This window comes from Boleophthalmus pectinirostris, unplaced genomic scaffold, assembly GCF_026225935.1.
Source record: "Boleophthalmus pectinirostris isolate CB_2022bp ecotype Guang Dong unplaced genomic scaffold, ASM2622593v1 HiC_scaffold_12, whole genome shotgun sequence".
Taxonomy (NCBI): domain Eukaryota; kingdom Metazoa; phylum Chordata; class Actinopteri; order Gobiiformes; family Gobiidae; genus Boleophthalmus; species Boleophthalmus pectinirostris.
This window is the reverse complement of record NW_026571018.1, coordinates 19,073,948-19,090,146: the sequence shown is the minus strand read 5'-3', so window position 1 is coordinate 19,090,146 and position 16,199 is coordinate 19,073,948. Positions and strand designations below refer to the sequence as shown.

Below are 16,199 nucleotides of genomic sequence, written 5' to 3'. Positions count from 1 at the left end.
AGGCCAGCTATCAGCGCACATCCAGACACAGTTTACAAGGTCTTGGCAGGCAATCAGACTTGAAATTAAATTATATATATATTTACAGTTATAAACAATGTACATTTGATGCCATAGTTCTCCTTAAAAGGTCCTATACTGTATTATGCAAAATTGACTCTTGTGAGCTTTAAGCCATGTCATACTGTTGTTACTTCCTCAAAAACATACCTGGAGTTGTGTTTTGTTTCATTCACACATGTTTGAGTAATCTTTTATTATTAGTCTGTTAGTATTAGTCTGTTCAAAATGCTGTTTCACCTTGTGATGTCATGCAGCGGTAGGTAACAACTCCTTTTACCTTCAATTCAGTAGACATTGTCAATTCCAGGGCTGAAACTATCCAAATAATAATGATGAGTGACAATGTATAGTGTTTAAAAACCCAATGGAGCACTTCCTGTATTATTGCATGACATCACAAGGTGGAGCAGTGTTGCAGAGTTTGCGTGTTAAACGTATGAAAGAAAACAAAACACAACTCCAGGTATGTTTTTGATGAGGAAACAACATTATTACATAGGTCAGATAATACCATAATACAGGCCCTTTAATCACTCTGAAAAATGGAATGAACAAATAATGCACCTTATTGCACATGAGTGTATGCTACCAGTCAAAAATTTGGATACACCTTCTCATTTAATGTTTTTTTTTCTCTTTATGTTAATTACTTCCTAGATTTTAGAAACATAAACCACCTAATATATGAAGCAAAATACCTGGAATTATGTAGTAAAGAAAATTTAAATAACTCTACTAAATATTTTTCGACAAAGCAAAAGGAGGCTATGGGGAGAAGTATTAAACATATAGAAAAAAACATTGAATGAGAGGGTGTGTCCAAACTTTTGACTGGCAGAGTATATATAAAGTTAAAGCTAGTGGCAGTATAAAAAAAAAAAAAAAGATTCTAAACCATACAGCCACCTTTCCTATATTTCCCATTTTTGGTTTTAAAGCCCTTCATTAAGTTATCTCACACAATACATTGCATTATCTTTCTTATCTTTATATAAAAATTAAAAAAATCATGAACCCAGAGTCGAAAACATACATAGCATAGATATTTACAAAACAGGAACAGTTACGTTCTTCCCACCTTGAGTTATAAACATTCTCTATTATATTTGATTGTATGCATATGTGCAGGAATATAAAGCTCTCAAAACAGAGGCTTGATATCTATACGCAAAGTATCTTCCTATTTATCCATCCACACATTTAGGTCTGCCATGATAATAAATAAATTATATTATATATATATATATATATATATATATATATATATATATATATATATATATATATATATATATATATATATATATATATATATATATATATATATATCTGGATTATATTTTATTATGTGTATATTTTCTTCAAATAACTGGGAAATTTGTGCTTATTTTTTGTCTATATGATAAGATTTAAGCTGTAGATGGTTAAATGGATAACTTTTATTACTATAGAGTTTCATTTTGGTATTTATTGATTGCATGATTTTTAAACTGTCTTGTAGATTTAGAACAGTTTTTGTGGTTTTAGATCTGCTCTTGGGTGATCGTGACAGTGGCATAAATTAGTTTCAATATTATTGTTTATCTTAACATTTTTTCACACATATCTCCAGGGACCTTTTTGAGGATAAAAGAAGTTGAAAAGTAAACCAGATGCCCAGATATTGCAGAGTTAAAGGCAAAATCTACACGATCTATAGTCTATACTAGACTTTAAAATAACACTCTTGCCAGGTAAAAGTCACTAATTTTAAAGTAAATTGTCTATGATTTAAAAAAAACTCCAAAAGTGGACTTGGTGCTATTCATTGGTGCGTACCCGTTAGATTTAGTCACAGTGCAGGAGCTCTATAGAGTTTCATTCTGCTGTTTATTTATTGCAGCTCATGATTTTTTAACAATATTGTAGATTTAGCATAGTCTTTAGAGGTTTAAATCTGCTCTAGGGTTTTTGTGTCAGTGGCATAAATTAGTTTAAATATTATCGTTTATTGTCTATATTTACTTCAGCAAAATATTGAACTGCAAAATGTGTTATTGTGACAGGCCTGTCCTCTGCGTCCTCTGGTGGCACCATTTGCTGGAGCAGAGCGAGTTAAGATTGATGGAGGAAAAGCAAAGCAAAGCAGGTCCCAGTTTCTAATCAGCCACACTCTGGATCGCAGTAGAGTAAGGGTCTATGTTTTATATTGTTTTATATTGTTGCAGCTGTAGCCCTGATCACAATGACATTTAAATGCTTTTTTCAAACAATTATGGCACTCAATACACAAAAGAGATTGTGCAACTCATCTACCACAATAGTACCGTGATAATACATAGCCATATAAAAGGTGGCACTGTGTAACATTTCTAGTAGAGGGTCCGCCATCGGCTTGTCTCTATGGAAATGTCATTGTTTTGTCTAAAATTTTCCATAATATAATTACATGTTTATCTATTACGAGGGGAACAAGCAGGTTACAGCACTACTCTACACTACTTACAATTCAAATCTGTGGAGAGTTGCCCCTTTTCACAGAAGAAAATACCTTACTGAAAAGCAAGATAAATCAGTTTAATGTCATACTGTGGAACATTCCAAGCAGAGCAATGACAATTCCATGGAAACAAAAAGGTAAGAGACCCCCAACCGAAAAGTTACGTAGTACATCTTTAAACTGTCTGAAAGATTTGTTTTATAGAGGTCATTTGTGGATTGGACTTTTCTGCTCATATTTTTTCCATACACTGCTACTTAACTGATGTAAAACTATGATAACTCTTTACTGCAGATATTATCTCACCAAACCAAGTAATAATTAGAAAAATATGAAAACCACTTTATATTTTATCTCATTTGAATCTTGCTGCACTTGACACCTTTTAAATGCATTCAGTAATATTGTCAGGCATAAAGGACATGGTTTTGAAATGCTGCAGAATAAATTAAAATCAAGTAAAAAAAAGAAAAAAAAAGTGTGACTGTTTGACATCTTAATCGTTCCCTGCTTCATTTCATTGGAGTTCAATAATTTACACGTCTCTAAAGAATGGCACATTTGCAACAAAAGGAACAACAACAACATTTATCATTTACAAGACACCTATGTACAATATTAAATAGCAAAGTAAAGCCCTGTATTTCATCAAAGATAATAAAGTGTTTGCAAGGTTCAAAAACATCTGTAGAGGCAACATTTTCCAAACCAAGTTATGTATTTTCAGAGCAAACAGGAAGCATGCAAACAGCCATCTTGATATTGAAGAAGTAGACGTGATAACCCCAAGATGTTGTGATGTAGAGTTCAAGGCTGAGTGAAATTATAAATGCCAGCACAAGATGTTTAGTGTCTATTACAGATGTGTAGATGAGAGCACAGTGGTACGAGCAACAGGTTTTAAAGGGGAAGCAGAGTCAGACCCGGTCACTCATTAAGGCTGATGATGATGAAGGTTCTCAGGATGAAGGCTCGTCCTCATGGAGGTCCTCCAGCTCGCCTTCTCGAGGACTGTCTCCTGTACTGGTTTTTCTATAAAGGACAAAGGAAAACTGTGTAATGTCAGTCTATACTTTTCTCACAGCATCCAGGTTCAACTGATGACGGCTAAAAACAAGGATTGATTTGTTGCGTCCGGAGACAGTGGCAGGGACACGGCAAAATGTCTTTCAGCAAAATGGCAGCTTGGCATTTTTACGACAGAAGCAGAAGCAAATGGAAGCACAGATACTGAAAGGACCACATCGCCACATGACTCTATGGCACTGGGGACGTAGGTTACCTTAATGAAGGGTGCAGTTTTAAAGATGGCCGGAAAGGCCATGAGTCCCTGCAGCAAGTGGGAAAGAAGAGAGGTCACAGGTAAAAGGGCAAAGGTCATGTTTGTAGTTACTCGGGCAGACTGGGTCCTACCAATGCACTTTAACAATATGTGTTTGGTGACAGGTAGCTAAGATTAAGGATAGGCCTGTCCCAATTACATATATGATGATACATTGATATTGAAAATATTACATAAAACTATAATATTGAAATCACTGACAAAATAATGCAAAACTAAACAAAAGTTAGTTAAAATCCATGATGAGTCTTAGAAGTTACTTATTCGACCCTCTACAGCTCAAATCTCAAATCAAACTACACAAAAACACATCTGGGTCTAATTAAACATCTTTCATCAAACATTCACATCATGTCCTTGTGAATGGCTTTGAGACACCAAACACTAGTGAATATCTTTGTCCAGCAGGGGTCAGTGTTGTTATACACAACAACAACAGCACGACATTCACCTTGTATAACTCTAAGCTCTCAAACTAACAGAAACCCAATGCTGAGGATGAAAATGTGCTTTGAAACTAGCACATAGGGGAATTAGATCCACCCATATCAAAGCTAAACGTGACACTAAGAAACAGTGCAAAACTAAGAAGAGTTTCAACATCAGTACAATCTTTCTATGCAATACATTTGATTCAAACAAATATTGGAGGTCACTACACTCTTCCAGTCCTTTTCAATGTCTCTGTATGTATCCTTCTAAACCTTTTAAGTCTGAAAGCAACACACAAAGAAACACTTATAAAAGAGGTAAGCCCGGGCGCACACAATTAAAGAATGAATTACGGTGCTATGGCAACAAAAAGCAACAGCTGCTGCCTCGCGAACCCGTGCTAGTTAACCTGATACAGCAGAGAGGAGACACAAGTGTGAAACATTGTTCAGGCAGAATCTGAGGAGATCACTGATGATTGGATCCGTGGGCTGTGTTTGTGTTTTGGAAGAAGTACCAAATGTGTGGTTTTGTGTGGTGTTGTGTGGAGGTGGAGAGCCAGATGGGGCCTGGACACTGTGCGCTTACATGAGGAGGCTGCCAGGGGCTGACATCGAGCGCTCCTCCCTCCTGCTTGGACACTCAAAAGGATTACTGAAGGAGCGCTTTCTCAGCATCGCTTTCACCAAAATCTGAAACATAGGAACAAATGCTAGGGTAGGAGTATGGGATGTCAAAAGTATTAATAACCAAATACTAAACAATACTAAAAACATTTATTGAAACTAGATACTCAGCTGATCAAGAACTGATAACACTAACAGGATCAGATTGTAGCTTTCCTGAATAGTATAGGATGGTCTGTGAGCTTTACTAGTATAAGATCACATTGTATCACAAAGAAACTACTGTTTATTCACTATTTGGTGATGAATATGACATTTTACTTTGTAAAAAAAAAATAGTTTATTTAATAATTGTAGTATTAAAATCTGTGTCAAGAATCAAGCCTATTCCATAAAGGTCTCATATATTATGCAAAATTGACACTAATAGTCATTTTAGAATGCTGTTACCACATCAAAACATACATGGTGTTGTGTTTTGTTTCATTCACACATTTGTGACCCTTTATTAGTTTGTTTACGTCTCCAAAGCTAGAGATTGAGAATTGCAGGAGTGAAATTATCCTAATGATTCTAGTGAAGGTGTGTGGATTTTAAAAACACAGGGGAGCACTTCCTGTATTACCACTTAATTACATCATAAGGAGGAACAGTGCACAGCCTAAATGTGCAGGGTTTGTGTGTTAAACATGTGTGAATGAAACAAAACAACTCCGGGTATGTTTTGGATGAGGAAACAACATCAGAAAAGAAAATAGCATAATATAAGATCTTTAATATCAAAATTGACTAGTGGATTGTAAATATTTGTGTGCAGGAAACAGCCTCTATAAATGGCATTACTACCTCAATCAGTTTCTACTTTCTGAATATTTATGAAGCTCTCCATTTTTAGATAATGCAGGTGTAAAGCAATTACGGCTCCAACTGCTAATTAGCGGTATATACAGTCCTGCATATATAATTTCTGTTCCATTTAAATGTGAAAGCATACGGTCACGGTTAAAGCAAAACAACACATTTTGATAATGTGTGTCTGTCGGTATTGTCAGGGATTTTTACAACTGTGACTTCTAACTCATATGATTTTAAATGCTGCTAATTACAGTTAAATGGGTAAAATTGTTTTCAATTACAAATACAAGCCAATGTTAAAAATATATATTAGGCTACGTTTATATGATGACGGTCTGAACAGAAGACGTAAAAGTGGCGTCACGTCTTCACTTTTTATTCCACGTTTAGACGAGTGCTTTTTGTGTGCATACGGTGACGCAAAAGTGTGTGGAATTCGACTGGGTATGCATGCCAGGTTTCTGTGTACTGTATGTGATGTAAATGTGTATGTGACGTGAGCAGATGTGACCAGAGTTTGCGTCTTGGGCAGTGTAGACGGAAATGCTACAGTGGAGCGTATTCAACTTTTCCACTCTGGAGGGTGGTTTCAGATTTTGTAGTTTTTAAGCCTCAAAAACGCTGTCACTGTCTAAACAAAACACAGTAACGATAAAATATTTTGCGTTCTCATGTAAACAGGCCCTTAATTGTATTTGTAGAGGTATTTGTAATTAATTACTTTCCACAGCTGTTGGTAAGGGTTCTATATTACACAAAGTTGTCCCTTTAACCTTTAAGTCATGTTATAATGTTGGTACTGTCCTCAAAACAATGCTCTGTTCCACCTTTTGATGTCATGTAGTGGTATTTTAAGTTTACAGCTATGTCGCTACGTTTTAGCTTTTATTCAGTAGAGATTGGCAGTTCCAGGATTTACATCATCCAAATTATTCAAGTGAAGGTGTATGGAGTTTAAAAACACAGAGAAGCACTTCCTGTATTACAGCATGACATCACAAGGTGGAACAGAGTGTTTTCAATTTGAGAAAAGAAATATGCAGGGTTTGTGTGTTAAACATGTGTGAATGAAACAAAACAGAACTCCAGGTATGCTTGTGATGAGGAAAGTGTATATAATAGTGTAATATGGAAATGCATGCAAATCATGAATGTCTGACTGTCCAGTTTATTAGAGGAAAGCAGGTCCTTCTCTCAATTAGAAGCACAAGCACCCTATAATTTATTACCCTAGCAGGTGCAGTTTAATTATGTCCCTCCTACTTGGCATCCTTTGGTTTGTTATTGGAGGTCAGGCGGTTTCTTACCACTGCAGACAGGCTGGGCACAAACTTCACTGAGTTCTGGATGTCCTCCTCGGTCACCTCCACCACAGTGCAGTGTTCCTCCTCCAATGGCAGAGGGTCTGTTCCAGCACGCGTCACCCATTGGTCCATCTGAAACACATGTGGATAGGATAAGACCATAGAGTGTATATATAAATGGACACAGCTAACCCGCTAGCCGCCGGGTTTTAAATAGGAAGTGAGCATAAGAGCACTTCCAGGCTCCACTGACCTTGTTTCCAATTGACTTTACATTGAAAAATTGTAACTGTTGCTATGAGCTTCGCCATTTTGATCTTAACATTTTCATATTAACCCGCTCTTACATGATTGTGGTGTTTTTACATTGCTATTTTGCCATGGAACTTGGCTCCAGATTCGCCCCTATAAACACTAGGACTGTGAGCTTCATTTGAAAGGAGCCGAACGCTATGAGTGATGTCACACTGGCTTAGTCCACTTTTTATACAGTCTATGGATAAAGACATTTGAGTGATGTTGACAGTGGCCAAAATATCATGGCAGAGTTATAGCATTTCCAGAACTACCCGTGGGTTTCAGAATGATGAAACACCTTTAAGAATATATAAAAAAAATACTAATATCTGAACAGTGAAAAGTACTCATAATGCTAGCTATAACGGGAAACTGAAGCCAATGAATAAATAGACATATAATATGCTGAGGAAAGATGTTTTAAAAATCAGACAAACCCCATTGGACCAATTGAAACACACATGAGTGGCTTGACAACTACATTACAGCTTTAAAAACTATCCAGGGGTTTCAGAATAATGAAAAAATTAGACCATTGTCATAGTGATTAAGACCTAAACACAAAATATAAGGTCCTCATATTTTAATACAAATAAGCAGTAAAGCCTGGCACTGAGCTTTATAGGCTAGTCAAAGTCTCTTAATGGAGGCATACCACCACTACTGTTGTCGTCACAACTGCCACTGAGTGATGGAAGCCAGGCTGCCAATCACTCACATCACAGTCATACTAAGCAAGGTGGATGAAGTGTCTTGCCTATGGACACAACACAGTGAGAAGAAATCAATCCTCCATCCTTCAGGTTGGCGAGTGCTCTAAGCACTGGCCTGTTCCCTCATCTGCAATCGAATGATTAATCAATAAAAAATATATATACATATTACTAGATAAACTGATAAGAAATAATCAATGTTCGTCTTGAGCATTGTATCTTGTTTTATTAGTTGGCAAGTTATGGCTGCTTTGTGTACATAAGATACATGTTTTAAGTCAGTTGAAAATCTATACTAAATACTAAACCCTACTTCACGTATTAAATTTGCCAAGATGTTTTATTTATGATCCCCCTCTTCCATCGCTCTTTCTGCTGCACTAAAGCTGGCATAGATTTATGAATGGCTTCTCTTTATTCGAGCCAGGCAGCCATTTGTTTTGATTAATTGTGGTTTTGCACAAAAACTCATTTGAAAAGACATGGAAAAGATTGAAACATGTAATGCATCAAACTGCCCAAGTATATCTTTGTCAAAGTTTCTCTCTCACCTTATTGATTTAAAATGTCTACAGAGATTCTGGGGCTTTTGTTTGCTTATCGGCAAGTTGTGACTTTTAGAAAAAAGTATGTATAAATCAAATACTAGCTTTGACCTTATGTTCTGATGTTCTTTTTTAACAGTTAAAGGTGTTGTATCTGATTTTTACAAAGGAACTGAAAAATAGTTCTAGTACATTTTAAATGGTTTTGCAGTGGTTCAAAGTTATACCTCACCTCATGCATTCCTAGCATCCAAATTATTCACTATGATGAGTTTAAAAGTGTTTCACAACTTTCAGACGACACAGGGGATTTTTGTCATGACAGCAAATAGCAGGCAAATTGCAAACTTCCTGATTCTCAGACAATAAAAAGCTGTATAATTAACAGCAGACAGTACACAGTGGACTCATTTTGACCTCAAGAGCTGCTTATAAAATAAATCTGCACTGGGGCAACACAAATTTTGCTCAAAAAAAATCTGGCACATGGACTTTAAAGCATAACTTATACATCCACAAACACAATACAGTTTAGACAGTGTGACATGAAGACAACACTATACTATAAACAACAGGGTGTGAAAGAATGGTCTTTGCATATGTAAAAAGACAGTTAGGGTCAAAAAACATGGATGAAATGTGGTTGTGTTGGAGCAGGTTTCACAAAGACAACAGTGTTTTGTCAGATAATACAGGCATATTCTATTGAGAGACAAAAATGTATATATTGTATGTAAGTACTGTGTGCTGCCTAATTATGTGCTGTTCCATATACACAGCATCTCCAGGGTCTGTGTGATTGTGTTTTGTGAAAACACAGAGAGAAGAGGCACACTCATCACTCAGGGGTGTAGTGGGACCAATGTCACTAATACAGAGTCCTGCTCTGAGCTCAGCTGGGACAGGCAGGTTTCATCATGCCCTGCAGCAGAGAGGGACACACTCACACCAGACCTTGAAATGGGCCCCTGTATGTCTTCAATGGAGATAATATACTGCTATAAATTAAGGGCTGTTGTTGTTTAGTCAATTCATCAATCAGTGCTGATTCAGTCCATAAAACTAAATGTTTTATTGTTCGACTAGTACCCTTACTAATTAATCAACCATTGGATTTATATTGTGCTTTTCAAAAGACCAAAATATACACTGGGTATCAGCAGATGCGTAATGCTTTGTATCGAAATTGGTATCGAAACTGAAAAAGTTGCAGCAAAACATCTGTTTTAACCAATTTTTAATCAACTAATTGATGCAAAACTAAAATATACTAAAATAAACTATACATTTTATTACAAACCTTAATCTCAGGAAGAGTGATTCTGGTGTCAGGGTTCTTGTCCAACATGCGTAAGATCAGAGTCCGCAGCTCCTCACTGACTTCAGGTCTAGAGACAAAGATAACAAAGACACATCATGTGTTTTGCTTGAGAGATATTGATAATTAAAGCAGGTATACCAGATTTTTAAACAATGAAAAGAAAAAGTAGGTCCATCTAAATTTAAAGATGCACTGCATAACTTTTGGTTGCGAAATTTTTGAATGGAATGTTCCAGAGTATGACATTACACAGCACCTTACATGTAAATGGTAAATGGTCACATTTTTCTATAGCGCTTTTCCACCTTCAAGGCACTCAAAGCGCTTTACAACAAGGAACCACTCACCCATTCACACACACATTCATACACCAGTGTACGCAGACACTGTGGGCAAAGTGGGTTAAGTGTCTTGCCCAAGGACACAACGACAGCATTCATCTGTGGGAGCTGGAATCACACCAGCCAACCTGTGGGTCAGTGGATCTGACCGCTCAACCTGAGATGTTTATGTTGAGAGCTGGATTCGAACCTCCAACCTTCAGATCAGTAGGCGAATGCTCTACCAACTGAGCTACTGCCGCCAATGTATGTATTCAATTATAGTTCAGAAACTCAGGCATTATGCCTCTCCACAGATCTGACCAGTAATTTGGTCTGGTTTGGTCTCCATGAAGATACAAAAATTCCAGACAAAGCAATAGCATCTCCATGAAGACAAGCATTTGACTGACCCTCTACCAGAAAAGTAACACAATTACATTTTTCAGTAGTTAGTCGCTTTCATACTCTCACTTCTTCTACTGATATGTATGAATATTTTAATATAAAACATTTTTAGAACAGCTTTTTCAGAAAACAAATTAAAGCAGGCTGGATCACCAAAGCACAGCCAATCTGCTCTCATCACAAACCATCACATAATGATGCACACAGCTCTTTCTTACAAGTTTACAGATTGTGATACAGAAAAACTAAAAAACTAAAAAAGAGAAAACTTGTTTCTTGTCCCTTGTTTCATTATTATGTTTACCCTAAAGTACATAATGTGCCAGTATGCTCCCAGTTCATAGTCAGCTGCACTTTAAATTCTTACCTGTCTTGTTTATGATCCCCTTAAGCCTGAGATGTACTTTATGACTCTGGAAACCCCATCTGGATCACTCACATGGCCTTTTACAGACACAGGCAGCACATGCACAATCTACACAGCACTCTACTGATTTTAAACAGCTCTACATGACAACTGGAATTACACACTGCCACTAGATTACACAATACTATTACTATTACTATTCATTCAACTAAATCAAAAGTGAGCATCTTTAATTTAACTATTCATTAAATAATTATTATTGTAAACTTATTATTGTTGACTCTATTATATGGATAATAGAGACTTAAAAAATTTGGTGGAGATGTTACAGCTTTGCTTGGAATAGCCCACAGTGCGGCATTAAACTTACTTATCTTGCATTTATTCAATTACAGGTGTTTTACTGGCAAAAAACACCTTGGAAAATAAGTGTTTTTACAGCAGAGTAATCTCTCCACAAATAACCATAGAGGTAAATAAGTTTAATGCCTTACCATGGAACATTCCAGGCAAAGCAGTAACATCTTCATGGAGACAAGCAGGTGCCGGACCCTCCAAAGGAAAAGCTACATAGTGTACTTTTAATAACAGCCTTTGCTCCTTGTCTGTCTCAAACTTTAACCTGCCCATCAGGCTTTCTTTCTCTTTATAACAAACCCAGACAGACCTCAATGTTTTTCTTTAACCTCTGGGGTCGGGGTGAGGAGAGTGAAATAATAGAGGTTGCCAGTAACCAAGCAGCTGACACATTTTTTGATTAGATGCAGGTGACATTTGGAGCTCTGTAGAGACCAATTCATTTCTCCCAAAGAACTGAGAGTTGTTTAAAAAGTCAGATAGGAAGAGTTTCTTGTGCTTGTGCTTGTGGGTAGCACTAGCAGCTCCTCTATTGTCTGTTTTTATTAGAGGCAAAGAAGCAGGCGGGGGATGTACTCACGATTCTGGGAACTCCACAGGCTTGGTCCTTATCTTATTGTGCAAAGCCAATATGTAGTCATCAATAAAGGGGCACTGCAGGTAGAGAGGAGAGAAAGGACAAAATTAAGGAATTACTGTGGAGCTGATGGAGAAGCAGCATCTCTCGAGGCAACATGAGAAAACCAATTCAAGCAACAGATCTATAAGCAGTCTAGAGTGATGGGAAGAATACTTTGAAAATCTATTTAGTTACAGAATACTGAATACTTGCAGTAAAATGTATTTTGTAATTTGTTCCGTTACATGGGCCAATCAGAGTAGGCCTACTGTATTCTGAATAGACTCAGATTTTGCTGATCCACAATATAAAATGAATAAAATGACAGTAGCAAACACATCATAACATAATATAACAAAATATTAATGGTAATAATAAATTCTAAATAAGTAGCAAAAATAGAAAAAGACTGGTGTTAAATAAGGCATAATTATAAAATGGTATATGTGCAAGTAAAAATAAAATACAGAAATACAGTAATACAGGTGTTTGTGTGTGTGTGTGTGTGTGTATGATATATATATATATATATATATATATATATATATATATATATATATATATATATATATATATATATATATATATATATATATATATATATATATATATATTTATATATATATTATATATTTTATATTTATACTTATATATAGAATAGTTGGAATACTTTTACACCGAGTTGCATTAAATTATAGTGTAAAAAACATGACATGTAACTACAAGGTTTATTTTTGTTGTTTTGTTTGCTATTCATTAATTTATGTCTTCTAGTTTTTGTACGAACACCATGCAATTCAAAAGAAAAGAAACAATATTCGGAATAACACCAAGTGAAAAAGAAAAAAAAACTGTAGCAAAATACTTTTATATAGCTGAGATAGTATATTTTGTATTACTATATTTCTATATTTTATTTTTACTAGTACATGAACATTTATATTATTATGCCTTATTTGACATCAGTCTCTTGCTATTTTTGCTACTTTTTTAGAATGTATTATTACCAGATATATTTTTTATCCGTGTTATTATTATATTGTGATATGTGAGTTGTGATGTGTGTCCAAATAATTTTCTTTGTGAATCAGTAAAGTTGGTCTAAGTGTAATGACTACAGGTATTCAAAATTAGAAGTGATTTATGGAATTTAAAAACACAGTGGAGCACTTTCTATATTACCACATGACATCACAAGTGAGTGTTTTAAAGTAGAACGCAAACTAAATAAGCAGGGTTTGTGTGTTAAACGTGTGAAAAAATCTAAAAACATCCCCGGGCATATTTTTGATGAGGAGACACCGTAATGTAGATCAAAAACTAGCATAATATGGGACCTTTAAGCAGTCGACAAGTCACAGTCATTCTGTTTAATCGTTTCAGCCTTCTATAATCTAAATATAATCTTAAATAGAAAAGTGTTAACCATAAAACACACACTTATTTTACTAATAATAACTGCCATGTTGTTGTGTATGACATAATCTTTGTAATAATCTGTGTGTATAGGTACTTGCCTTTCCAAAGACAAAACAGTACAGCGTGACTCCCATGGCCCATACGTCTAGTGCCTGCATGAAAGAGCAACATTTAATTAAACTTAAAGGTGCACTATGTAACTTTTGTGGTAGAGAGTTCGCCACATGCTTGTTTCCATGGCGATATTACTGTTTTGCCTGAAAGGTTTCACAGTATGGCTTTAAAATTAACTATGTTGCATTTATTCAATTACAGATGTTTTACTGCTCAAAGATACTTGCATTTCTGCAGTGAGTGAGCTCATCTCTCCACAGATCTGACCTGTAACTTGGGCTGGAGGCATTATGGGCTCATGGAAATAGATCAGTTTAATGCCATACTGTGGGACATTCTAAACAAAGCAATACCATTTCCATGAAGAAAAGCAGATAGCAGACCCTCCACCTGAATATTACATAGTACACCATTAAGAAATTTCAGTTCTTATACAAAGTAACATTAACTCGATGAATTTTTGTCAGCTCTTACATCCAAATCAAGAGGAAAAAGGTTTGCAGGCATTCTCCACGTTCTTGTTTCATTCTTGCTCTTCTGTCTGCTTACATAAAGAGATTGCAGACTTCCGTTTTACACTTTAACATCAAATGGAAAACAATGTTGCCTCGAAAGCTGCACAATATATTCAAGCATTCTCCAAAACTGCTATTGACAAAAACAAATTGCAAGAAAGCAGGAGAAATAAAAAGTCTTTTCAGGATAAACATTCACTTGGGCTGAAAAAGATTCTTAGCAAATACAATTGAACAACTCTCAGACCCCAGAGGCTTTTGCAGTTACATATTCTCTATTGGCCAAGCGGTTTATGGGCACACAAGGTCCTTCCTCGACCAAATTCATCACCTCAGGCAGCTATTGATGGAGGAAATTGACTGCGTCTGATTGCAGAAAGTGGGATGTTTAAAAGGCTGGAGGCGGAGGAGCGTCTTTCTTTCCTCTGAATGTCACTGGTTTATGAGTCAGAGAGAGGGGTAAATGGTCTTTGCACAGTTTATGATGGTGAAGCTATTGTAAAGATGTAAGGGTGGGATCAGAACAAAGGCTAATTATGGGTGTTCAGCGGATTTTACCCTCAGGCACATTGAGACTAAGGGTGGGCGAAACTGACAAAGATGATGATCTCAGTATTTGTTGTTCTTATTTCAATTATGATTTTCGGTTGATGCATCAGACAAGTGCCAAAATGGGCCTGTAAATGCTGTAGCTGAAGTATCGCATAAAACAGGACTATAAAATAAACCAAAAAATAAAAATAAAAAATCACATACTCTTGTTTTAAAGTTGTTTGTATTTTATCTATAGGTCTATTATGATACTTATTCAAATTTGGCATTCAAACTAAATAAAGTGCAAAAACTTGTAATATGTGTTGATATATATCTTCAGTAATATTATCCCTAAATAGAAATATTCAGTTATTTGATTCCTGCCATGACAGTTTACTTTCTAGATTAGTAAACCAAAGGGGAAAAAAAAGGAAAATCTCAATTTATCTTTCAATCAATTTCTCTTTTTCAGATGTAGATTTATGCTTCCACCTACCTGAGCTTACACCACAGGATCATTTGTTCTCTTAAAGGTGCACTACATAAAGGATCCATCCCTTTCTATGGATATGTCATTGCTCTGCCAGGAATGTTCTAAAGTGTGGCATTAAACAGCTCTACTTTACGTTTATTAAATTACAGGTTATTAAATAGCTCAAAAATACCTCGAAAAACAGGCATTCTGACTGTGAGTGGGGTTGCCTCACCACAGATCTGACCTGTAACTGGTCTGATTTGGTCTCCATGAAGATAGAAAGGCTTAATATCATACAGTGAAGGATTCCCAATAAAGCAATAACATCTCCATGGAGAAATGCATTTCTACCAGAAAAGTTACACAATGCACATTTAAATGAATACACAATCAGCTCATTGATATTCATGATAGTTTTAGCCCACGTACTTTTCCACTGAAGCTCTTGCGTTGGTCGGACAGTGTCTCTGGTGCCATGAAGGCTGGCGTGCCAGCAGTGCCAGACAGTAGAGCATCATTTCCTTCAAACTGGTTACTCACGCCGAAGTCTGCAATCTTCACGTGACCGTCATCTCCCAGCAGCAGGTTTGAAGGCTTAATATCACGATGGACGATCTTCTGGTAGTGCACTAGTTTAAAACAGATAGAACTTTTACTTAATATGTTATACAACATTAAAGGTGCACTTTTGTAATGGAGGGTCCACCATCTGCTTGTCTCCACGGTGATGTTATTGCTTTGCTTGGGATGTTCCACAGTATGGCTTTAAACAAATATATCTTGTATTAATTCAATTACATGCGTTTTTATTTCTCAAAACTACCACAAAAAACATGTATTATTATTGTGAGCAGCTCCACTTCTCCAGAGATCTGACCTGTAACTTGGCCTGATGATGTTGCATGCTTGTTTCCATGGAGATAGTTAAATTAAATGCCATACTGTCGACCATTTCAGGAAAAAAAACACAACATGGAGTTGAAGTGGTGGGGCCTGTACCAGAATTTACACAGTGCACCTTAAATAATTCAGCTTTGACTCTGCAGTAATGTTAAGAGTGACTTTGTTCCTGTGAAAAAGGCTGTGGTGTAAGC

General features: G+C 36.1%; 1 protein-coding gene across 1 annotated transcript in view; it reads right to left on the bottom strand.

Annotated features, from left to right (window-relative positions):
* Positions 1-2,874: 2,874 nt before the first annotated feature.
* Positions 2,875-16,199, bottom strand: part of camkk1a (calcium/calmodulin-dependent protein kinase kinase 1, alpha a) — a 73,330-nt gene continuing 60,005 nt past the window's right edge. The window contains exons 10-16 of the mRNA XM_055148600.1: positions 15,535-15,734; positions 13,566-13,619; positions 12,010-12,083; positions 9,957-10,044; positions 7,105-7,233; positions 4,905-5,008; positions 2,875-3,574 (exon numbers count right to left, since the gene is read on the bottom strand). Coding sequence (XP_055004575.1) covers positions 3,502-3,574; positions 4,905-5,008; positions 7,105-7,233; positions 9,957-10,044; positions 12,010-12,083; positions 13,566-13,619; positions 15,535-15,734 — 722 coding nt within the window. The 3' untranslated portion in view covers positions 2,875-3,501. The remainder of the gene's footprint in view (positions 3,575-4,904; positions 5,009-7,104; positions 7,234-9,956; positions 10,045-12,009; positions 12,084-13,565; positions 13,620-15,534; positions 15,735-16,199) is intronic.